Source organism: Tamandua tetradactyla, chromosome 3 (genome assembly GCF_023851605.1).
Source record: "Tamandua tetradactyla isolate mTamTet1 chromosome 3, mTamTet1.pri, whole genome shotgun sequence".
In the NCBI taxonomy this organism is placed as follows: domain Eukaryota; kingdom Metazoa; phylum Chordata; class Mammalia; order Pilosa; family Myrmecophagidae; genus Tamandua; species Tamandua tetradactyla.
Window position 1 is genome coordinate 10,465,134 of NC_135329.1, and position 24,628 is coordinate 10,489,761.

Genomic DNA, 24,628 nt, shown 5'->3' on the forward strand with positions numbered 1-24,628 from the left:
CGGGGGCGGGGGCGGGGCCGGGCGAGGGAGGGCGGTGGGTGGTGCTGAACGGACAGCTCCGCGGCGGCGGCGGCGGCGGCGGCGGCGGTGGCGGCGGCCCCGGGGCGCAGAGCGGGTGCCCGGCGCGGGGAGCGGCGAGCGGCGAGCGCAGCCATGCCCCAGGCCGCCTCCGGGGCAGCAGCAGCGGCGGCCGGGGCCCGGGAGGCCGGGGGGCGGGCGGCGGCGGCGGCGGCGGCCCGGGCGGGACGATGAAGCGGCAGAACGTGCGCACGCTGGCGCTCATCGTGTGCACCTTCACCTACCTGCTGGTGGGCGCCGCGGTCTTCGACGCGCTCGAGTCAGAGCCCGAGATCAACGAGCGGCGGCGGCTGGAGCGGCGGCAGCAGGAGCTGCGGGCGCGCTACAACCTCAGCCAGGGCGGCTACGAGGAGCTCGAGCTGGTGGTGCTGCGCCTCAAGCCGCACAAGGCCGGCGTGCAGTGGCGCTTCGCCGGCTCCTTCTACTTCGCCATCACCGTCATCACCACCATCGGTAACTACTCGCCCGCGGGGGGCGGAGACCGGGGTCCCGGGGGGTTCCCGAGCCGCCGGGGGCTGGGGGGCCGGGGGTGGGGTGGGTGGGACCGGGCGTCCCTGGAGCGGGGCCGGGCGGCGAGCCCCGCGCTCCAGCAGAAAGCCCCGAGTCCCGCCGGGCAGGTCCGCTCCGCTCGGACCGGGCTCGGGGGAGGCGTCGATGCCCGGCTCCGGACCTGACTCTGCGGCCGGGCCAGTCTTAACTTGTCGCCGCCAGGCTGCGTCGGGACCCCGGGGGACTCCGAAGTGTGTGAGAGGGACAGGGACGGCCGGCCAGGCTCCGGGAGGAGGGGTGTGGCCGGCCCAGGCCCTGGGGCAGGCGCTGAGAGGGAGCCGGCCATGCGCGGGGCTCTTCCGTGCCCCTGCGGGTGAACTCCCGCACCCCGGCGCGTCTACACCCGCTGAGACTCCTGGGAGGCCTGTGGACACCCGTTCGCGGCACCCTGGGCCGCTCTGCGTGCCTAAAACACCCTATAACTGCGGCTCTGAGCAGCTTGGAGGTGTGTGTGTGTGTGTGTCCAGTACCGGGAGTTTGGACACCGCCAGCCAGCGCCTGTAATTTCCTTAGGCAGGGCTGGTGCTGGAGGCCAGAATCCTGTCCGCCGCCGTCGCCTGTGTCCCAGCATAGCATTCACCTCACAGGAATGGCCCCAGTTCTCTGCTCCAAGCCACTGCAAACCAAAATACTAGAGGCCACGCACACACCCAGACTCCCTCACAACGCTGACACAGGAACACACACGCACACAAACACACACAGATGCACACAGGACGCACACACACTCACCTAGTCCCATACAGACGCACACGGACACACACCTGGGACACATGGGCACACACATACACACACACACACACACACACAGATGTCCAGGAAAGGAATGTCCAGTGGCACCCTTGCTGGGGCCTCTATCTGAGGGACAGTCACAGGGACCCTGGAGAAAGGAGGGCTATGAAGCAGAGAGACATGCTCCTACCCTGGTGCCCCAAGAATCACTCCGGCACCCTCCTCCTCTCCAAGCATGCTGAAGCTCCTCCGCCCACTTCAAGTGTGGAAGTGGCAGTTTTGTTTCAAGGGAGCTATTAAGAGGTCCAGACAGGAGCAAACACCTTAACCGGTCTCTGTCTCCCAAGCTCATGGCATAAGGACCTGTGATTCCAGCCAAGGTCCGTGGTTCTCCTGCTGTGTGACCTTGGGCAAGTCCCAGCCTGGTTCCCAGGCCTTATCCCCATACAACAAGGGGTTGGCCAGAATGACTTCAAGGGTTCCTCCCCACCCTGAGATGCGAGAACTTTGGTATTGGAAGCTCACCTTCCCCCAAAGCCTGTTGTGATGCCTCCAGGAGTTGTTTCCTCTGTCTCCCCACTCCTTCTCTTCTCCCAGGCCCCCCTCCTTTTCTTGGCTCAACTCCCAGGGGCTTATTGCCACTTGGCGTGGCCCATGACAAGATGGCAGTGTTTTCTCGGAGTGGAGTGGAGGGGGTGAAAGGCAGAACTGGGCGCTTTCCCTGCAGTCCATGCACTGCAGGCCTCCACGCTGAGGCGCCGCTCCTCCTGGGGCATTGGGTTCCTCTCTGGAAACAGGGAGCATGGGCACCTGGGAGGAGATGTGGCCCAGCTGGGGCACCTCTGCATCCTGCAGTCCCGGGGAGATTAAAGCACATTAGAAATATGATGATCAGTCCTGGGAGCCTGCTTCCCTGAGAAGCGCCAGAGCAGATTGGATCTAGGGTTCCTCTCGGCTCCCTCTCCCCCATGTGCCAGCTGTCCGAGAATCAGACTGAATAGCTTTAAACCTTCCCTCTCCTTCATCACACCTAAAGTCCTTTTGATGGACCCCCCTTCCTTCTCACTCCCATGGCCCCCAGCTCCACTTGCCCCATGGAGCAAGGTCCCCGGAGGGTATGCCCGGAAAGAATCTCCCCAAAGCATACCCGTGATCATGCCAAGCCCCTGCTCAGAAGCTCCTGGTTCCCCACTGTCTGGGGAATCGGGTCCCTGCTCCTTACCCCAAGTTTTAAAGACCACCACACCTGGCTCCAACCTCTCTATCCCACTTTGTTTCTCATTTCTTACTTACATGGGCCCTCTATTGCATCTAGACTGTCCCCTGAGAACACCTTAAGCTGCCTGTCTGGCACAGCTTTTTCTCTATCTCCCGTTTGTTTGGTCCAAGCTGACTTTCTAGGCCCAGCTCAAATCCCAACATGTCCTTGAAGTCTCCAAGACCATCCCAGGCCACTGCTCTGGACAATGGCAGATCTACAGTCAGGATGATCTGGTGACAGCATAGACACTTTTGAATGGTTATTTATATTTTAGGGGATGGGTGTTATCCTTTTAATCACATTATAATTAGCGCCTGTGCGGGCAGGGCTCTGTGGTTCCCGGCCCCGCAGCCAGCGGCGCACACGCGGGAGCCCTCTGAGATAGATGAAGGTGTGCGGAAGGGAAAGGGCACCGTCCTCCCCTCCATGCCTCCGCTTCCCAAAGTGCTTGTCATTCTCACCAAGACGGACGCTAAAAGCCAGCGGGGTGGGGGGGAGGGGGGAAGGCGGTCAGAATGTGGCTCTAGTGATTATTTATTTATAAAGCGCTGGGCAAGGGTGAAGGCAGCATCAGGGCACCACCCAATTCACGGGACAAATAGACACTGTCCACTTCCTGCCCCACCCAGCCATCCCTGGTTTTGTCACCTCCTGCTCTGGCTCTGCCACCTGGGTGGAAGCTGTTCACGGGGCTGTGTTCTAAGGAAAACCCATCTAAGCTGCGACCGGGTAACTAGAGGGGGCCCTGTGTTAGACTGACCCTGGCCCAAAGCCCAAGGGCAGTGGGCCCCTGTCCTCCTAGCCCCTTTGGAGATCTGAGTGGGTCAGATTCTGAGCCACTAGGCACCCCACCAGTATAATGGGACAGAGACCTCCCATTCATTCCGTGCTGCAGTTATCACGCGGCATTTTCATTTCATCTCTTGGTTTTCAGCCTTCACAACTCTGAGGCTGTGAAGTTAGCAGAGCAGGTAGGGTTAGCGCCCCTTGACCGATGAAGGAATGGAAGGAATGGAAGCTCAGAAGAGAGAAGAGACTCCCTCAGGTCACCCAGCTGGTGAGCAGCCAAGCTGGAACTGGAAGCTGGTTCTCCTGACTCTCCCTGCTGGCCTCTCGGCTGCTTCCTTTGCCTCCATATGCCACGGCTACCCCGGGAGGTCGGCGTGCCAGGCGGCCCCGAGTGGTGGAGGGCCAGCTGGGTCAGAGTTAGTCACTTGTCTGGTTAGTTACAGTCCCCCACTGGCAGCGAGGATTCCTCCCACTCCCTCATCCCTGGCCTCCCAGCCCGGAAACCCTTCCTCTGTGGGTCCTAAATTCATCAAACGCAAATGGAAACTCTTTTTCTGGCGAAACCTTAACCTTTCCAGCTCTAGCTGTTGAGTCATGAAACTCCTCCAGGGCCCCCGGCCCCATCTATTCATAGCCTGAGGTTGTTGGAGCAGGAAGGGGCCTCAGGGATCAGCTGGTACCGCCCCCTCCTCTTACAGATAAGGAAGGGGCCCAGAGAGGTGACGGGAATCACCCAAGGTTACACAGCCCATGGACAGCGAAACCTGCCTCCCAGGCCTGCCCTCCTCCCACTCATTCAGGATGGCTCTTTATTTATTATTTTTATTCACTACAGCAGCAGCAGTGGTAATAAATAGCAGCCATCGTTTATTATCTACTCCGACAGGCTCTATATTAGACACTTGTTATGCATTAAATTCTCACAACATCCTCTCCATTTCTCGGCCATGGAACCTAAGTCTCTGAAAGGGTAAACGACTCACCCAAGGCCTTATGACTTGAAAGCATGGTGTCCCCAGGTTCAGCTGCAGCTCTCTAACCCCTGTGTCCTGACTTTTTTTTTCCTGCCAGTTCCTTCTCCATGTCAAGAACCTAACCTGGTTCCTTGTATCTCGAGTGTACTCAGGGTGCCTTCTCTCTGAGCCAAGCCCTCCCTAGAGAAAGAGGGCCTCTTGCCCCCGGCACACTACAGCTGCCCTGCTGCCACCCCCCACCCTGGCCCCTGACCAAGGCCATCTGTCTGAGACTGTCCCCAGCTCTCAGGTGCCCACTGTCCCACCACAGGTCCCAGGAACCCTTGTGGTTCTAAGGCAACAGGCAGACCAGGACTTGAGGAGCTGATGGAGCAGAGAAAGCCAAAGACAACCCCCACCCCCACCCCCTCCACGTGGCCCGGGAGCCCTTAGACTGGGAAGCCAAGCAGGCAGCTCAGGAGAGAACCTGGACTTTTCGCATCTTTCCAAGGAGCTAAGTAGAGATGTGACCCGCGAACCCCACTACCCCAATCCCACGCTGCTAAAATTAAAGAGACATTAGCGATGATCCCATCCAAGTCCCTCGGGTAGGAGAGGTGAGTGATTTGCCCAAGGTCACTCAGCAAGCTGAGGGGATAGCCTTGGTTAGAACCCAGCACTGGGTGCCCAGACTGCAGGTCTCTCCATCGCCCCAGCCTGTTCCCTTTGCGACCCTCCATCTCTCTTAGCACCAAGGCCTTCAGTAGCTTGTCTCCCCACTGTTTCCGTGCCCAGCCGGGAGCAGCCCCAGTGTCCACTCTCGCTGGACATTTCCTCTCCCCTGCCTTGACCCCACAAGCCTTTCCTGCAGAGTGGTATAGGAACCCGAGCACTGGTTTCAAATCCAGACGTGGCTGGGCTTGTCTCTCAGCACCCCTCCTTACACCCCCAAATAGCTCTATGACCTTGGACAAATCTCTCTGAGCTCATTTATTCATTTACAAGAGGGAGAGCATTGTATCTGCCTCCCAGGGATGAACGGGGCAATGTAGAGACCGTGCCTGGTACGGAGGAAGCACTTAATAAACGGAATTGGCAACTATGACTCTCAGCAACAGTATTGCTCATGGTTTATTACATTCCCCACAGGGTGAGGTGGCTTCGTCTCCCAAGGGTTACCACAGCCACAGATGCCTCTGTGCCTTCCTCACAGGTGGGGACATGGTGCTGGAGACCAGGAGGTGCCACCTGCCTTGCCCTTGTCCCCCCCACTTGCAGTTTCCCAGCTTCTCGCCTTTGCTTTAAGTCAGCCTGACAAGCAGACCCTGCAGAAAACTCGTGAGGGAGAGTGAGGCCCAGGGATAGGAAAACCTGCCCTGCACTGGAATGGAACAAGGAGGCAAAGGTTCTAGTTCCATTGGCTCAGTTGCTGGCCCCCTGTGAACTTCAGTTTCCTCATCTGCAAAGTGGGTGTGTTTGACCGGAGGCCCCGCTGACTCTGCCAGCCCCCAGCCTGCATGCCCAGTTCCCATGCATCGGGGTTGCGGGCTGCAAGCCTGCAGGGAGCCGGGCGATGGTAGGACAGAAATAGACAGCACATGCCTGGCCCCAGTGGGGACAGGACAAACACAATAAGTCTTTTCAAAGGAAATATAAACACGCACAGATGAACGGAGTGCAAATCACCACTATAAACAGCTTTCAGCTGGCAGCCCAAACGGTGACTCTGTAAGTTGATTTAGTAATTTCAAAAATGACTTCCCTGCAGTCTGCCAGGAGCGTGAGAAGGGCCAGGGGCTCTAATAGAGACCCCCCCCCCCGGATGGGCACCCCCACCCACCCCTTGCACCCCCTCGGATGCAGGGACCCGACGTGTGTCTGAAATGTGCCAGGAGCTGGTCCGAGGCACCTTTCACCACCTGCATTCCCACACCTGTTCTAGGCGGGCGCGCGCTTTCATCCCAGTACGGCCAAGAAAAGGGAAGCTAGAGAGGTGCGGGAATTTGCCCAGAGCCCCGAGAACAGAAAATGCAGCAGCAGGACTTACACCCAGGCTTGTAGGAAGTATCCTGGCATGGAGTCCTTGCAGACTATTACGTGTGAACATGGCAGATGATGCATAATGGGTACCAGGGTGTCTCGGGCATGGGCACTGGTCCCCCAAACTCTCCGCTGTGTTCTCAGCTCAGGGTCTCCTGCCTTCGGAACCACAGATCAGCCCAATAAGAAATCGGAATTTTAGCTCCAACCCTCTCATTTGATGGGGTGGGGACCAAAATCGGGGTGGAAGAAGGGGCACCTTGCTGAAGGACGTGCTCAGAGTTATCATCGGGTCTGGGCTTGGCGCGTGCCTGCAGACCTTCGCCCGGTGCCCTCGGTGCCCCCCTGGGCTTTTAGAGAAAAGAGCAAGGCCGGCTTGTTCTGCCTGCGCTGGGCCTCCTCCTGACCCCTCCGTGGTCCCTCGGGGAGCCTTGGGGAAGATGCTTTTCATGGCAGCACAGGGAGCAGCCAGGCGCCACCACCTCCCCGTGTGTCCCCAGTCCTGCGTTGCCCAGAAATTGCCCATGCTAGGGCAGCTCCCAGCTGGCTCCCGGAGACCTTACCCCTGCCCTGGAGCCACCCCACCCCAAGTGACTTCTGCAGGTCTCCTCCCCCACCTCCCACAGCTTTTCACAGTCCCTGCGGCCTCGGGCCTCCTGGGAGCCCTGCCATGGGTGCCCAGGCTGCAGCCCCTCCATCTACCCTCACACCTGGCAGCACTGGCAGAAGTTAGCCCCTCACTACCCCACTGCGTCCCACCCCCTCCCCGCTTCCTCCAGTGGCACAGCAAGGACAGGTGGCTCTCTGCTCCAAGGACCTCTTTGTGAGGTGTCATGTGGCTGCTGGGAATGGGAGACAGGAGCTTGACCTGGCAGCTAGAGACTGAGTTCCTTCTCTCCCCCGAGAGAACTGAGACCAACCCTTCCCTCTGCTGCCCCTTTAACAGGCCTAGAATGCTTCCCTGGTGTGCCTCAGTCTTCCCCTCTGTGTAGAAGGTATGTTCCACACGGGGACCAGAGGCAGGCTGACTTGGTCACGGAGAATTCTCTAACTTGGTGCTTCTCAAGCTGTACCATGCAGAGCACTCCCCAGGCTGCGCTTGTTTAAATGCAGATTTTGAATCAGGAAGTCGGGGCCGGGCCTGAGTTGCCACCTTTTCAGCCAGGTCCCATGGGTTGCTCGGTAACTGGATTCCTGACTTCTGGGAATAGATGCAAGGTGTGTGCTTTGGGTTTAAGAAAAAGAATGTTCAGAGTTGGAAGAGTCCTGGGTGGTGGAATGTCAGAGCTGAGAGCCTCAGAGCTGGGCCCGACATTCCCTGATGCCAGAGTGGGGTTTGGTTTGCCCCGTAGGAACAGCTATGGAGCCTAGCGGAGCCTCGTGCTGAACACAGCTGTCACCGGGGAGCAGGGGAGCAGGGGAGCAGGGGAGCGGGTGGAGAAGGGAGGAGAGGCGTGGAGGAGGGCTTGCCCACTGTGCAAGGCTGGAGCTGCAAGCAACAGCCCACTGGCCTTCAGCTGTCCCCCTTTGTCCCTCTGCCAGGGAAGCTCTTTCGACCCCTGAAAACAGGTGCCCCAGAGACAAAATGTTAGAGAGGGGACTTTTCAAGGCCCCCATTTGAAAAGTCTCAGGCTCTTTTCTTCCTTCAAGAAGGGACCCTGATGGCCATGGGCTGGGATCCGGGCAGCAAAGGCCTGTGGGGTCCCCAGCTGTCGGGGACTGCAGAATGGACCACAGGTAGCAGAGCCAGGCCTGCAGGTGGTGGCCTCATGTGGCCGCAAACTCTAAGAGGGACATCAACAGCCTGGGAACAGGCAGAGGAGGGGAGCGACGTGTTCAACGAGGGCTGTGCTAGGGACAGGCGCAGAGACGGGAGTGCGGCCTTCGATACCTGCTGGGCTGGTGCCCAGTGGCCCGAGTGGGGAGCCAGACCCGAAGCTGGGGTCTCTAGGAAGACAAGTCAGCCCAGTGGAAGGCAGAGGCTGTGAGAGTGGAAGCTGATCAAAGGTGGGCAGGGCTGCCACGAGAGGCAAGGAGCTCCCAGCTCAGGCCAAGCAGACTCCAGGGGCCACCCACGTATCAGACTGGGCATTTGCAATCAATGTCTTTTAAGATGCTTCCCACTCCTGAGCAGCCTCAATTTCTTGGTCTTCATGGGAGCAGCCTGTGCAATCAGGGTACTGGCCTGGGGAGCCCCTGACCGTCTGAGTCCCCTTCCAACTTCCAACTGGAACTCAGTTGAGTTTACCAAAACTCAGTACCCGAGCTCTCCCAGGTGCCAGGCACAAGGAGAGGTACAAAGGGAATGCAGATTCTTCCCCCAGGAGCCTCTGAGCCAGTGGAGTCCTAAAACCCACCAATCAAATGGCATCCATGCCAAACCCCAGGGAAGTGACCCAATACGGGACCCGAGCAGCTGGTGTTAGAGACAGCCTTCTCTTTAGGAGGGGACGAGGGGCAGTGAGAACCTTCTGGGGAGAGGGACCCCCCTGAGGCAGGCTGAGTGGGAGAGCGTCCAGGAAAGGTGATTGGCAGCAGATCCTGGGGAGGCCCGAGCGCTGGGTCCGGTGGGGGGACTCCAGGTGCCAGGCCATGGGGAGCCACTGCTGACCCTCAAGGAGGGGAGTGACAGGACTGTGTTCTGCTGCCTGGATCCTGACCAGTGTCCCCTCCCCCACCCCCAACCCCAGTTGGACCAGAGGGTAGTGGCAACCTGAGCCCGGATTGCCTTACTTTGCCTGCACCCTGCTCACCCAGCAGAGCTCGGCCAGCACCCAGGCACCCAGGCAGTGCCCCCACCCCCACCCCCTTACTTCCTTTCCCAGAGCACACCCAGCACGCAGTGAGCAGGAACCCAGGGACGACGCAGGTATTTTCTGCATGGACAACCTCCGGCCCTGCTCTCAGACCTCCTCCCTGTCCCATGTACCCCCTCCTCCAAGTCCACATTTCTGGGTCCCAAGCATCCCCTCCCTGATGTCTGCTTGAGGCTCTGCAGCTTGGCCCGGACCCGATGTCCCTCTTTAGGAATGCTCAGGGCCTCTCCTGCCCACCACAACTACGATTCAGAAATTATCATCCCAGAAGCTTCCAGAGAGTCGCATTCCATCCTGTTCGTCTTGGACGGTTTGGGGTTTTTTCTCCAGAGACCTGAACTGTAAGGGCCCAGGGAGGCAGACTCTCAGACAGGAGGCGCCTCTCCTCTAAGGAATGGGGTTAGAGGAGCCCTCCTGCTCCCAGGGGAGCACCCCTCTTGGGACCTGGGGACAGGCGAGGTGCAGGCAGGTCCAGGGCAGGATGGAGTGAGCCACAGGTCAGCACAACAGATGCGTCTGCCCTGAGCTGCTGCCTACCGATCTTAGGCCTGCTGTGATGCAGCCACTCCTCATGGGGCCTGCCTCAGTTTCCCCGGTTCTGAACCAAGGCCACCACTAGGCAATTACTCAGGGCAGAACTTTTCTATATACTTTATTTAATCCTCAGGAGCACCCTAGGAGGGGGCATTATTATAATCCCCATTTTAGAGCTGAGGCCCCTGAGGCCCAGAGGGGTTGAAGAATGCACCCAAGGTTGCACAGCTCTCAAGTAGCAGAAGAGAGATTGCAAAGCATGCACAGGGCTTGGCTTGTTAAGTGCATGGCCATTCAGTGTCTCTTCTAAGCCTCTCGACAATCCTGAGGATCTAGACATCATTATTCCCACTTTGCCAAGGGACCTGAGAAGATGAGGCCACTTGCCCGAGGTCCAGAGCCAGAATCTGTGGGAGTGAAGGTCAAATCCAGGTCTCCCAGCCCTAAAGCAAGCTCTTTCCCCTGGAGCCCGAGTGGCTGAAGGTGGGCCCCTGATGCGGCGTGGGTGCTAGGGAGATTGGATGGCCGTGGGGGTGGGGGAACCTGGGGCCAGTCTCTGGAGGGTACAACGGGCAGTGCCAGGAGATTGTCATGGAGCGTCCTTAGTTCCGTGCATTTGTCGACACAATCCTGCCAAACAGGATAGGAATCCAAGACTAGAAATGCAAGCAGGGTGACAGGTCTTAAGGGTGGTCACTGAGTGAGAGAAGGGCCTTTGGGGGTGACTGGGGAAACTCCCGGCTCCTCATGTGCATGCAGAGGGTGCCCAACAGATAAGAGAGGCCCAGTGGCCCAGTTGGAAGGTTGTCCTGGTAGCAGCAGCTGTTTGGGGCCAGAACAATTGGGGTAGGGCCCCACCCTGGGCCGAGGGAGGCAGTTAATCCCTTAGGCCTCGGGTAAGCCCAGGAGATGTTCAGTTTTAAACTCTCCCCAGGTGGCTGGACTCCACAGCCAGGTTTTTGGCCTCTCTATAGGGCTAGAAGAGACTTGCTGAAAGCAGCCCTGTGCCCAGCGCTCGCTGCCAGCATTTCACGTCTGGTTTCCTTGGTACTTCAGCATCCGAGGGGTGTTCAGGGAAGACTCTTTGCTGGTTCGCCAGCCAAAGTGCCCCCCAGGGAGCGCCAAAGGGCAGAAACATCGGGGGTCAGTAGCAGCCCCGAGAAAAGGTTAAGTGTGTCCCCCCTTCCCAGCTCCACTCAGAAGTCTCCTGCAGGGGAGAAGCGGGGTGAGAGGGTCCAACTAGGATCTCTGGGGGGAGACTGTCTCCCCCTTCATGGCTTAGGCCCTCAGCCCGCTCGCAAGCAACCGCAGGGGAAGGGGCTCGTGACTGCAGCAGTGCCCCACCCAGACCGAACAGGTGACAGGCCCCGTCCAGGCCAAGCCCACGCAAACCCCTCTTGAGCATGACGCTGAGTCATGATTTTCCAGTGTGAGGGTCAGACAGAGTGAGACTCTCTGAGACTGCGCAGCCCTCGAGCTGGGGCCACCAGAGGTCCTTAGTCCCCCGCCCCCAGGGCAGGGCGAGAGAGGGAGAGGGCCGGGAGCCAAGCTCGGGGGAAGGTTCACTGCTCAGCTCGGCACTGGCGTCCCAAGCGTGAATCTTCCCTGAGCTCCGAAGCCACCTTGTGTCCCCTGCTGTCCCCATCGTGACTGTCCAGTGGCGCCGCAGAGCCTGCCCAGTCACTCTGGCCACACTTCCCCCCTGGAGCTGTGATGGGTGCTGGTGCCACCGTGCTGGGGAAAGAGGGACCCAGCCCCTCCACCGCTTCCATCTGGCTGTGAGGCCTTGACGAGCCGCCCCCTGCCCTGGTCCCGCCTGAGGGCCTGGGCGTGGGGCCCGGCGCTCCCCACAGCTGCCCTCCGTGGCAGGCCCTGCCCCGCCCTTGCAGCCCCTCCCATGAGCCATGCTCTCCAGGATCCATTTGTGTCCCCACTTCACCCCACAGGGCCCTACCCCAATTGTTCTGGAGGCACTTCCTCTGTGTCCGCTCCCAGGAACAGAGGTCTGCCCAGGGCCTCCCAGTCACCCCTTTCTGGAAAAAGAGCATTTCTGCCTGGGGCCGAGGTCCGGCTTATCAGCAGAGCGAGTTCCCTGCCCCAGCCCCTGGGACGGCTGGAATGCAGGAGCCTCCCCCCGTGGCCGGCCTGCTCACGGCTGCTGGCAGCTCCCACGGGAGTCCCCAGCCTGGGGGTGGGAGGGAGTGGCGGTGCCAAGAGCAGGCTGACCCCAGCCAGCGCTTGCAGACAGGGGGTGGCCGGGAGCGAGGCTGCAGATGGTTGCTCTTCCCAGATGCCTTTGAGCCGGGCCGGCACAGGGTGAAGTGCGCCGGTGGCTGGTCCTGCAGCCCAGGCCCTCCCAGGCTTGCTCAGAGACTTCCAGAGCTCTGGGAGACCCTGTTAGGGACCAGCCTTCAGACCTCGGCAGCTGGATTACTGCGGGGCCAGGTGCAGCCCCATGGGCCCTCACAGAAGCTTTGGTGCTGAGCTCGCACAGGCCAACTGAAGGTCACGCCAGGCATCTTTCCTAGCCTTTGGCTGGAATGGGGTCGGTTCCTGGCATGCTCATGCAGAGCCAGGGCTCAGGTTGGCTGAGGATGGCATTGCAGGAATACCTGGGGTACTTCAGATTCTTTGAGGACCACCCTTGCAACCCCAGCCTTCTTGCTCCCACATAAGGAAACTGAGGCCCGTGGGCAGAGGCGGGGAGACACCCCACAAAACCAGCCTCACACCCCGTCTACCTAAAGCCGTCACACAGTTGACACCCCCTGTTTGCTTTGTTTTTCTGGGCATCTGCCGCAGCCCAGGTACCACACGAGGCCCCAGGGACCCGACAGGGAAAAGGCAGCCCCTACGGTCAGGGCACCTAGAGTTCAGCAGACCCAGGGAGCCAATAAACTAAATGAGGTTGTAACAAATAAATTACACAATCTCGGATGGTAATAAGAGCCAGGAAGACAGTAAAATGAGGGTATGTGGTAGAGGGGGAGAGAGGGGGGTGGGCAGCGTGGCTAGGGCAAGGCTCTCCGGGAGGGGGCCTGGCGAGGCAGAGGTCTCTGGGGAGAACCTTCCAGACAGCGGGGCAGCAAACGCCGAGGTCCAGGACAGGCACATTTGCGGAACAGGGCAGGGAGGGCAGTGCGGCCACGGCAAAGAGATGGACACGTGGCAGGACCGACCCTGCAGGGACTCTGGCTTTTATCCCAAGTGTGGTGGGAATCACTGTAAGGTTTTGAGCAGGGCTGTGATGTGCTGTCACGTGACTTAACTTTTTTAAAGCTCGCTCCTGGATCAGGGGGCCGTGGTTTAAGAGGGGAAGCAGGGGGACCTGCCAGGCTGCCGTCCAGTGGCTCCAAAGGGAGACTGGTGGGGGCTGGCCTGGGGGCTGGCCCTACTGATGGATGGGAGGCATGGGCTGGGGGTAGGAGGGAGGCAGAGGTCTTGAGAGTGGGGAGAAGAGATTATCAAGGCTGGTCCCGATGCTTTGACTGGGGGTAGATGGTGAGACTTTACTGCCATGGGAAAGAAAACCTGGACGGGAAATGGGAGAGAGGGAGAGGCTTTCGTGGCTGGCGTACAGGTTAATTCTGCGAGATGCTAATTTATGAACCCATGAAGGCTGTGAGATATACAAATCTGCAGCTCCAGGGAGAGATCAAGGCTGGGAGATAAATCTGACTTATTTAGCTAGATGAGCTTGGCCGGGGAGAGGGTATGGCTGGAGAAAGAGCAAAGGATACACCCCAGGAGGGCAAGCTAGGCAGGGGGGTCCGCGAGGAGGCTCAGAAGGAAACCCAGAAGTGTGGGGTCCCAAAGGCTCAGGGGAAGGTGGAGAGAGAGAGAGGGAATAGTCCACTGGACCTGCTGTGCTTGGGACGTCGGGTGGAAGGTCAGGACGGTCAGCCAGGATTGGAAGAGAGAGAGGCAAGACTTCCATGGCAGACGTACAGGTTAACTTGAGATGCTTATTTATGGAATCCATGGTTTGGGCAATGTGGGGGGTGGGTGGCGACATGGACCTTACACATGGCCCTAGAGATAACAGCTCATTTCGGGAGCGAGGAGGGACAGTGGCGTGGGGTGGGGCTCTTTCACCTCTCGAGTCCAAGGTGAACAGCAGAGGGGCTGCATTCCAGGAGAGGCGGGAAGGGCACCAACCCCGGACCCCCTGCTGAGGCCTGGGGCTGGGGGCTGCTCATCCATCCATCCATTAAGCACATGGGGCCCGAGGCCCGGCGAAGTTGTCGGCCCAGGGCTGGTGCCCGCTAAGGCTGCTAGAACCTCAAAGCCCCTGCTCTTCGCGCTCTGTCCCCCAAAACCCTGCCAGCTCTGGCTGACGGGCCCCCCCACCCCCACCCTTGCTGTTTCTTTCCATATCCCCTCCCACTTCCCCATCCATCTTTGTCCTTTGATCATTTCTGTCAGCTCCCAGCAGGCTTGGCCTCTGCCCCCTCCTCCAGGAAATCGCTGCTTTCCCTCTTTGATCCCTACCCGCCCAACCTCTGCTGCATCCTCAGCTAGGCCCCGCGACCCCCACCCTCCCTCCCCATCACTGCAGGATGTGCCTGCAGCTCTCTGCCAAAGGTGGGGGCCTGCGACAGTGTCTGAGAGTTTGGGAGGAACCTGAACCCCCCCCCCAGGACACAGGCGTGGGCTCCTCCTGCCTCCCTGACGCTCTTTGGGAGGGAGCCTGCGGTCTCGGGGGGCCGGGTGGGGCCTCAGTCCAGCCCCAGCTTGGCACTGAGGGTCCGGAGATGGAGCTTACGGGCAGGGCTGCCTGGGGGGGGCTGCCAGAACGGCCATGCGTGGGTGCGTGCTGATAGGGTGAGCAGGGCCTCGGCACGTCCTCCCGAGAGAATGATAGGGTGAGAAGGGCTGGTCTGGGGCCCTAGGAAGGAAGACACAATTGGCAAAACCAGCCATCATCACCTATGCTCTGGAGAAGAGGTGGGAGGGCAGAACCAAAAGTCCCTTTTGGAGCCAGGGTGAGTCCAGGGGGAAGTCGAGGGCCGAGCCCAGAGACAATGCGGGATACAGCGAGAAGCCCAGTGACAAGCTCAGGGACCCAGCTCTCTGCCCAGCCTGCGCCCTGACTAGCCTGCCTGAGGGCTCCCCTCCTGCCCTGCCTTCCCTCCTGGCCTGAGCTGAGGGGCAGCCCAGGACGGGTAGAGCTGCCTCTGCCTCTGCCACTCCGGGTCCCTGCCTACACCCCACCCCCACCCGCTGCTCCAGGGGGTGTCCTGGTACCCAGCTCTTTCCTGTAGGGGACACGCCACTGGGACCCAGCCCTGCACTCCTGGAAGCCTGATAGGAGGGGGTGGGGGGCGTAGGGGGGAGCAGGGGGAGGGCTGCAGCAGTGATTAACTCCTTACACATCCCCGAGTTATTTTTAAGCCTCGATCTTCCCTGGTTTATTTTTAAAGCGACACTGGCACGTGGCTGGCCGGCTGTCCTCCCCAGGTGCTGGTGCCAGTCTGGACCAGGAACAGAGGAGGGTAGGTGTGCCCCCCATCCCGGCTCCCCGCAGAGTGCCAGAGTTAACCAACCTCGGCCTGGGTTGCAAGAGAGGTTCCCGCTGCGCCGAAACCCTGGGTGCCTGGCCGCGGAAGATCTCCGGGAAATCAAACTCCCACATCTCCACCCTGTCTCAGACACACACATCATGTGGCTTTGGCCAGGTCACAGCACCTGTCGGAGCTCAGCTTCTTCATTCCTGAATGGCTTAGTGAGAGCGCAACACTGTTGAAACACACAAAAGCGAGCAGTAAACTCAAATGCTGCACAAACTAAGGAATGTTGTGCCTAGCTTCCCAGGCAAACACACTCTCCTACTGAAGGTCCCCCAAGCCACGGCTTTCTCCCTGGGAGGGTGACTCTCGGCCTGGGAGGGGCTCCTTTGTTGCCGTCCATCTGTGGCCCACCCCTTCTACATTTTCAGTCTGGCTGAACTTTAATCCAGGCCACTTGGGGCAAAGGGCAGCTGGCAGGCTGCTGGCAACCTTTAAAAGACTTGGGCTTGGGATGAGGGGCCAAGGGCAGGGCCACCTCTGCTCTAGCACCTCCCCCTCTCAGGCAGCCTTCCAGAGAGCTTAGCTCCAGGAAAGCATTGCCAAAAGTTAGCTCCAAAGCCCTTTCCAGGGTGGTGCAACAGTGGTTCAGTGGCAGAATTCTCACCTGCCATGCCAGAGACCTGGGTTCAATTCCTAGAGCCTGCCCAAGCCAAAAAAAAAAAAACAAAAAAAAAAAACAAAAACCTTTCCAACAAGGTACGGAATTGCAATGGCAAGGGCTGGTACATTATGTCAGGGACATATTGTAGAGGCCGTTGAAAGGCAGGCAGGCTGTTTGCCCTGTAGGCGATGGGGAGTCATGGAAGGTTTTGGAGCAGCAGAGTGACATCTGCAGAGTAGAGCATAATCTGAAGTAGGTGTGTGGGAGACGGGAAGCCACTGGGGGTGGCAGTTAGGAAGCTGCTGCCTGAGTGCAGACTGGAACGGGTGATGGCCGAGGCTATGGTCGTGACTGTTGGAACAAGGACATGAACAGAAACGACGCAGTGCAGAAAGGGCCAGCTTGGAGGACAATGCTGGTTCAGGTGGCCAGGCCAGGCTTGGGTGCTCATGGTCCAGGCAGGTGGTGGCTGGACAATGCATGAGTCAGAGCTGAAGGCAAGGTCGCGGTGGCCTCCCCTGGGCCAGTATCAGGGCAGCGTGGGCAGGGCGTTGGCCCACTCCGCACTCAGGGTGGAGGAAAAGGAAGGGGGCCAGACTGCAAAGATGCAGCGGGCAACAGGTGGCTGGGGCGTCCAAAGATAAGCCAAAGTCCTGGCCAACAGCAAGGGCAGCCGTGTGTGACCGTCCAGGTCGTGCACCGTCCAGAAGCACCCGGCTGCAGGGCTGGCGGGGGCTGCAGTCTAGCCTGTGCTCTGCTCACCAAGCCATGAACTCCCAGGGCAGGGGGGTGACTGCATCAACCCCGAGGCCCCCCTTTCTAATTTGCCCCCCGAAGTGCCATCATGCTGGGGCAGCCCCACCCACACGGTACTAGGTTTGGCATCCAGGAGACTTCTGATGTCCTCAGGCAAAGTAGTCTTAGTGGGTGAAATGTGGGCATCCTAGTTGGCGAGAGGGAGCAATAGTTCTCTGACCCCCAGAATGAGACCAAGGTTCAAGGTTGGCAGGCAGTTCAGAGCACAGCTGGGAGGGGAGAAGGGGGGAGGGGGCAAAGCACACAGAGGCACTAGAAAGCACAATGCTAGGGAGTGCCCGGCTCTGCCATGTGCCTGCTGTGTGACCTGAAGCAATTCACTTACCCTCTCTGTGGCACAGTTCCCACATCTTTAAATGGGGACTATACTAACACCTGGAATAGAGTTGTTTGAGGATTAAACGAGATACATATATTAGCTCACCCAGAGCAGCGCCTGGCACCTAGTAAGTACTATATAAATGTCGGCTGGTGTTGTTTTCAGCGGGGGAGGAGGGAGTGGTGACAGAGGCATTTAATCATTTGAGGAAAGTAAAGTGCAGAGAAAGTCAGCACCCGGATTCCACACGGGGTTAGGGGATGGGGGGCCCATGTATGGAGGGGTGCTTGTGAGCAGGAGCTGGCAAGAGCCGGGTCCCGGGGAGGCTGCCCAGCTGAGGGCTCTTGGCACGATAAAAAGCAAGCTCAGGATGCCAGTGCTTTGGGGAGCCGTGTGTCCTTCTCCTGTTCTCCCCACCCCGCCGCTCCCTTGTCCGGCTCTGGGCTGTGAACGGGCGTGTGGAAGGGAGTATTGAAAAGGCTGAGCTCGGAGGAGAGGGGCAAGTCTAGAAATGGAGGGGCAGCGAGGGGAGCCCCCATATCTCCCCCAGATGGTGATGGCTGTTTTCTGTCCCCCGCGGAGGACAGGCTTGGGGGGAATGGGGAGGGGAGAAGGCGCGAGCCTTGGTAATTTCACTCCACGCGAGCAGTGTTTCCGAGGGGGAGCATGTTTCCCTGGAGAGTGGGGGCGCCTCGGCCTGCGGCCTGCGTAGGGACCTACTCCTGCCTAGGCTGGGCCTGCGTGGGGGAGGGAGGACTCGGCGGCCTTCTCAGCTCCCCGCAGCCCGGGTCTGGAGGGGACACCCTGAGCCAGGTCCCGCGAGGGGCTCCCGGGACCCTCTGCTGAGACGCTGACTTCCCTGTTTCCCCAGGGAAGAGTCGCCGGCCACGCTTTTCTTGTCACCTCTGCCTGGGTGTGACAGAGCTGGGCCCAGAGACCCCGTCGGGGGCGTGCGGGTGCTAGAGTGTGCGTGCGTGTGTGTGTGTGCGTGTGTGTGTGTGTGTGTGTGTGCATACGTGTATGAGTGTGCAGGTGGGGTCACCCCATGTGCAGGCGGGCACAGAGGCAGAGAAGGTTTCGGCAGCTGCCTCCAGGCCGAAGTCCCTGTTGCCTGGAGCCCTTCCCTGTCCTCCTGGGCACCCTGCCAGCCTGCCCCATCCGAGCTCCCGGGCCCGGGAGGGTGCTGAGCCTCAGAAAAGCCTCCTTCACGTCTCCTGCCATCTGCTCCCAAATTCCCTGCAAGCCCAGGGCTGTCTGGGCCACCAGCCACGACCACAGAGGACAGCGGGGAGCAGGTGACGGGGGCCAGCCTCCCCTGCAAACCCACCCCGTCCGTCACGACCGGCCCCATCCATTCTCTGGGTGCCCGCCGTGGGCACCGGGCAAGGTGGGCCGTGCAAACCCAGTGCCTGGCAGAGGAGGCTGTTCACGGCGGGGTTTCCGGAAGGCGGCCCCAGAGCACACAGCCTGGGAACTGTCTTTGGAGGGTGACAGAGCTGGGGGAGGGGACTCCAGGCAGCAGGGGGTCTCCATGTGCATCCGAGGTGGCGGGGTTGGGGGGGGAGGTGGGGGCACACAATGGCTGCAGCCGAGAGGCCCGGAGCCTCGGGGAGTCGGGGGAGAGCACGCCAGGTTTGGGGGCCGGTCAGGTGAGGATGGACAGGCTGGAGGAGCCCCAGGCTGTACTGTGGAGATTTGGGGAGCTAAGGGGAAGCTTCTGAGAGGTGACAGCTCAGAGCTGTGCTCATAATAATAATAATAATAATAATTATTATTATTATTATTAAAACAGCTCCTCCGTCCCGAGCCCTCCACCTTTACACACGGTTATTCCCAATTCCAAGGACTCCAGCTACCTGGTAGGAGACGGGATCAGAGAGCAGAGAGGGCCTGGAATCAGAAGACCCAGAGCCCAGGTCCAGCTCCCACGTCACAGCCTTGGGCAAGACACCTGCCCTTTCCTGGCTTCAGTGTCCCCAGCCACATGGCGCTGCCCTGTCATTCAGTGAAGCTCACACTGTGAAGTACTGTGCCCTAGGGGTCTCCTGAAACCAAGCCAGGGTCCTTCTGCTGGTGGCTCACCTGGCAGGGGACACCTGGGATGAGGGGCTTGGGGACTAGCCCCCCATCTGGAGCAGCTGGGCCTAGCCAGGGCACAGCACCCTTTAGACCAGTGCAGGTAAAGGAGGGCGTCTCTTAGGAAACAGCACCGCTCGGCCAATGCACTATCCCTGCCTCTGCTTCCCTCGGCCATTCTCTGGCTTCTCGTCCCTGCCACCCTGGCTTGCATGTCTCGTTGGCCCACCCAGGTCCCCACTGGGACCTGTGGCTGAGCTCCCCAAAGTTGGCCCAGCCCCTCACATGCCGATCAGGATTCCTAGAAGGCAGACCCCGATTGGCCCTGCCCGGCTGATGGCTTGGGTCCACCTGGGTCAGGTATCCATCCTGGACCATCGCTGGGGCCTGGGCCGGGGTCACATGCTATGAAGGACTGCCAAGCCACCACTACCCCCCAACTTGATCAGGCCTTTTGGGGATGAGGGGACAGTTTCAGGTATCCCAAACCTACGACCACAGGCAGCCTCCCTCGGGCCTGCACCCCGGCCCTCCAGCCCCGTCTTCCCCTCCTGCGCCGGCTGGCCCAGGCCCACACTGAGACAGCTGGGGTCTCCTAAGAGAACCTGCCACAGGGCGCCAGGAGGGGACTGGCCACTCGGGGGCCATCAGCCTGGCAGAAAGCAGGGGAGGGGCTCAAAGGACAGGTGGCAGGAGGCCATGTCCCATGCCCCTGTGGTTTGAGCGCCTGCTGTATGCAGGGCACCCAGACTGCAAGACCTAGAGGCTGCCCTGAGGCTCGCATGGAGTGTGGGGACATGTTGTCCAGGTTCTGCTAAGCCACTGGGGTTCCTGATGGCAAGGTTAGCTGCGAGGCGCTGCCTGCAGAGCGGCCTGGGTTCTGGTCCGGCCTGCGAACGCCCTCCCTTTCTCTCCTGCCGCCTTCGTGCCCTCCCTCCCTCTTCCCACCCCCACCTGCTGTCCAGGAGGGGCGACCCAGGAGATGAGACCCCACCCAGGGGACCAGGCTGGCGCCCTGAGAGGGTCTCAAAAGGCTTGTCCTGTGGATGGCACCCCGGCCCCCCATCCCGCACAGGCAGACTTTCCTAAAAGGAGCTTTGCTCATGGAGGCACCCCATGCACAGGAGGTGGGTAAATATGCCAGGCAGCCTCCACCTTGAGGGGCCAAGCAAGTGGCGGGGTGGGGGGGGGCGTATGTGGAGAGCAGAGAGGAGGGGCTGCCATGGACCAAAGCAGGGGGCAGCTTCTTGGGAGGGGGAAACGCACAGCCAGCCATGCATCCACAGACAGGAGGTGCTGAGTGTTTAAAAAAGGAAGGGAGATCTTCACAGTAATTCTACGTATCTGAAACGGTTCTAAAATTAAAAGTTTAATAAATGGCAAATAATAATAATAATAGAAGGAAAGAAGGGAGGGAAGGAGAGGAAAAGAGAGTATGGTCTCAGCCAGTGACCGTGATCCCATTTCTAGTGACAGCAGGGGTTCACACTGACCCTGCTCATGAGACTACTTCCAGGGCTCCAGGGGCCACTTTGGAATGGGGAAACGTGCTCCCAGCCCCAGGAGCTCTGGCTAGACTGCAGGGCCTTCGGGCTCCCCTCTGCAGCTTCTGGTGCCCACAGTTCAGGTGGGCCCCTCTGCCCAGACTTAGCACTCCTCAGGACAAGTCTTTACCTACAAGGCCAAGCTCCCCACCTGCCCGGGGCCAGGCTCTCTCCCCCGAGGGCAGGATGGAGCCGGACTCCTCTCTGCTTCCTCTCCCAGCACTTAGCCCGACGCCTGGCACAGAACAGTAGGTGGCCAGGAAATGCTTGCTGAATTAATTAATGAAGACAAGCTAAGAGGGAATGGAGTCATTTTTCCCCCTGCTGATTTTCCTGAGCTCAGCCAAGAACTGGGGGCTCCCTGAGGTCCCTGCTTCCCCATCAGCCTCCCCAGGGACCACACACCCCTCTTCCAGGCAGAGTGTCTTCTCCCAGGGCTGGCTACCAGCCACCTCCTGCTCCCTGGCTCAGGCCAGTGGGCGGGCCCTCTGGGGAGACCCAAGCACCCTCAGGCCTGGCTGGGCAGGAGAAGGATGCTTAGATGGAGAGAGCACGCTGCTATGATGACAAGGAAATGTGCTGCTGACCCTCTCCATGCCAGTGCATTCCCAGAACAACCTTAAGGGGAGCCCTTCACGAAGCTGCCACTCCAGCCCCGTTGGGTCATGGACCCCAAACCCTGGCCCTGGCCCAGAGGTCCCAGAGGCCACCAAGATACAGAAGACAGAGACAGCAGGACTCGGCCAAGGAAGGCCTGGCTCTGCCACAGGCCTGCAAGGCCTTGGCCAATCAGCCTCCTGGGCTGGGCACCTGCTGTCCAGATGGCAGCATTTATTCCACTAGCCTGGGTTGGGCTGGACCAGGAGACAGCCCCGCACTTGCACCCCAGCTCAGCCACTCGCTAGCTGTGTGGTCTTGCATGAGTTAATAAAACTTCTGAGCCTCAGTTTTCATATCTGTAAAATGCAGATAATCTACTTCTCCCGTGAGGTGGTCGGGAAGCTTAAATGAAGAAATGCACGTAAAGCACTTAGGACAGGACCTGGAACGCAAATGCTCAATATGTGTGAGCTTTATATTCAGTGTGACCAGAGATGGAAAAAAGAATGATGCAAAAAGAATCAGATCCAAGCCCCAGAAACCAGTCTCAAGAACTAAATGGGAGGAGGGGGCCACTAGCGGACCCAGGGCTCAGCAGTCAGTGGGGAGAACCTGGGGACCAATGAGACTCCCCAAATGCTCCAGTGTGGAGACTTGGGCGGGGACATGCGGCTGTCCCCCCCTGTCCCCATGACTTGTGGCCCCTGCGTGCTGGGAGGCCAAAGGGGAGGAGGGGGATGTCTCCAAAGGGTCCTCATGGCTTAGCTTCCTGGGGGAACACTACACTGAGCAGGATTGACCAGGCTAGCGCAGCTCCCACCCTCCCCTTCCAGAACAGCCCGAGTTCTCACCATCCCGCAGCATCTGATCGGTGCCACTTGCAACAACTCTGCAGACAAGCATGAGCTCAGGCAGCCGTGGATCCAATCTGCCCCCAGAGCCCCAGTGCCATTACTCTGGGGACCTGACAGCCGCTCTTTTCCTTTGTCTGACCATTCCCACTGAGGTGCCTGCTTCTTCCATTGTGTGTGGAGGGAGAGGACATGGCCCTAGAAGGTCACAGGACATCAAGAAGCTCTCCTGTGGACCATTACTTTCCCAGAGGAGGAACTCGAGGCCCAGAGAGGGTCGGAGTCTTGCCTGCTACCATGGCGGCACAGCTGGAACCAGAAGTCAAGTCTTCTGACCTCCATTCCAGTGCAAAGAATCCTGGGGCAGCCAAGTAGAGTGGAAAGAGAACTACCTTAGGATTTCAAGTTTGGTCTGAGATGAAACATCACTTTGCTGGTCCTCAGTTTTCACATCTGCAAAATAGGAATAATAAAACCTCCTCTACAGTACTGCTGTGCAAACTCAAAAGTGGAATGAACAGAAAGTGCTTTGTAAATGATGAAGCCCAGCACAAATGAAATACAAAGAATTATTATTATAGAACTTAGAGCACTGCACATATTAAGGACTCAGAATGTCTGCTGGTTGAACGGATGGGTGTGTGAGGGATGGCGAGTAATGAACAAAGGGCTCCAGGGGCACTTATTTAGGTGTGGGAGGGTGGATGGGATCAGGGAAGGCTTCACAGAGGAGGTGACCTTTGAGATGGGTTTTGATGGAGGAGTAGAAGCCCATCAGGCAGAAGAAATGAGCATGAGCAGTGTCCAGACCTGTACAAATGCAGCACTGGCCCTCCAAAGAGCTGTCGATTCTAATTCCACATTCTGGTTTTGGCCTGGGACACTGCTCAAAACTCATTTCTCCACTTGGGTCCTGTGCATGGAACATGGAATGGGGTAGGGAGTGGCTAGCGATTTGTAAAATCCTAAAATATGACTTGTCAGAGAAAAAAGACCTTAGGGACCTTCTAATCACTGAGGCATGGCTTACCGAAGGCCCTACAGCAAACCATGGCTGTGGGCTGAATCCGACCCGTGCCTGTTTGGGCAAATAAAGTTTTATTGAAACATGGCCATGTTTATCCGTTGACAGGTCATCTAAGGCTACTTTCATGCTATGAAGGCAGAGCTGAGTGGTTGTGAGAGAATGTACAGCCTGCCCAGCCTGACATGTTTCCTATCTGGCCCTTGACAGAAAGCGTTAGCTGAGGCCTGTCCTACAGCAAGGTGATGGCCATGCCAGGACAGGAGCCAGGTCCCCTGATGCCCTGGGCAGTGCCCTCTAGTGCCTGGGCCCCTCACCCCCGTAGGTCCCTGCCCCACCCCCATGACCCTGCTGGGCGGTGAGGTTTCAAGCAGCTCCAGGACACGCAGTGCAGCCGACAAGGAACAGGGAGCTGGCCTGGCCACCGAGTCCCCAGGACACAACAGGGCATCTTCCTGGGAGCAGTTCATCCCTGCCCAGGGAGTCTGACAAGGAGATGTCCAGTTCTCCTCCTTGCAAGATGAGAAAAGCCAGGGAGAATAAATGTGTAAGACTTGGGCCAGGCAGATGCCAGAGTTACAGAGCCAGCCTTTAAAGAAGGGGCTCAGGGGCCAGCCTGGTATCTCTCAGCAAGGATGGCCAAGTCCATTTTCAACTGGGCCTTAGAGTGCCTTTCTCCACACCAGGCAGTCCCTGGTGGATTGATTTCATTAAAACCCCACCAGATCCAATCTATGAGAAGTTCTGAGCTCACAGATGCCTTGTCCTGCTGGCCAGAAGGACACAGGCCTGGGCCTCGGACACCTGGTTCAGGAGCTGGCCTAGAACATACCCCCAGGTGGCCTGCCCAGGACCCCCCAGGGCCGGTGGCTGGCTGCCGCCCAAAGATGTCCCCCTGCCGGCCCCCAGCCTCACACTGTCCCCTCCTCCCTGTCTCCACCTCATTCGGACCGCAGGCTCAGATTCCATGCCTCCTTTTCCCCAATTCATGCATCCCACAAGTATTCAATAAGTGCCAACTCTATGCCAGGCACTATTCCAGGTGTGGGGCAAATGGCAGTGAACAAAAGAAAAAGACCAACCTCCTGCCTCCGTGGAGCTTGCAGTGGTAACCCACAAATGGAACCGGCTGGCTCACAAATGGAACTGCTCTCCCCCCTCCCCCCCCTTCCCCTCCCCTCTTCTCTCCTGGCCCCGCCAAGTTCTCTGTTTCCCTCTAGTTCAGATCGGAGCTCCTGACAGCGGGGCCATGACAGGGACCTTCCGACCGCCACCCCCATCTCCCATCTCCCACCAGCCTCCGCCCTGCGAGGGATGCCAGGATTATGGGTCCCCACACCTATGGGAGAAGGTCCTGCCCCCTCTCCCCAGAAGCTGCCTGTCAAGAAAACCAGAAAAAGTGGTAGTGGTGCGATTCCTGTAATAGTATTTTCTACGTTGAAGGGTTTCGCTTGTTGTTGAGCAAACAGATAATG

General features: G+C 59.0%; 1 protein-coding gene across 1 annotated transcript in view; it reads left to right on the forward strand.

Moving 5' to 3' along the window:
• The first annotated feature begins 248 nt into the window (after positions 1 to 248).
• KCNK3 (potassium two pore domain channel subfamily K member 3) overlaps positions 249 to 24,628 on the forward strand; it is a 33,569-nt gene continuing 9,189 nt past the window's right edge. Inside the window, exon 1 of the mRNA XM_077151821.1 lies at positions 249 to 531. Coding sequence (XP_077007936.1) covers positions 249 to 531 — 283 coding nt within the window. The remainder of the gene's footprint in view (positions 532 to 24,628) is intronic.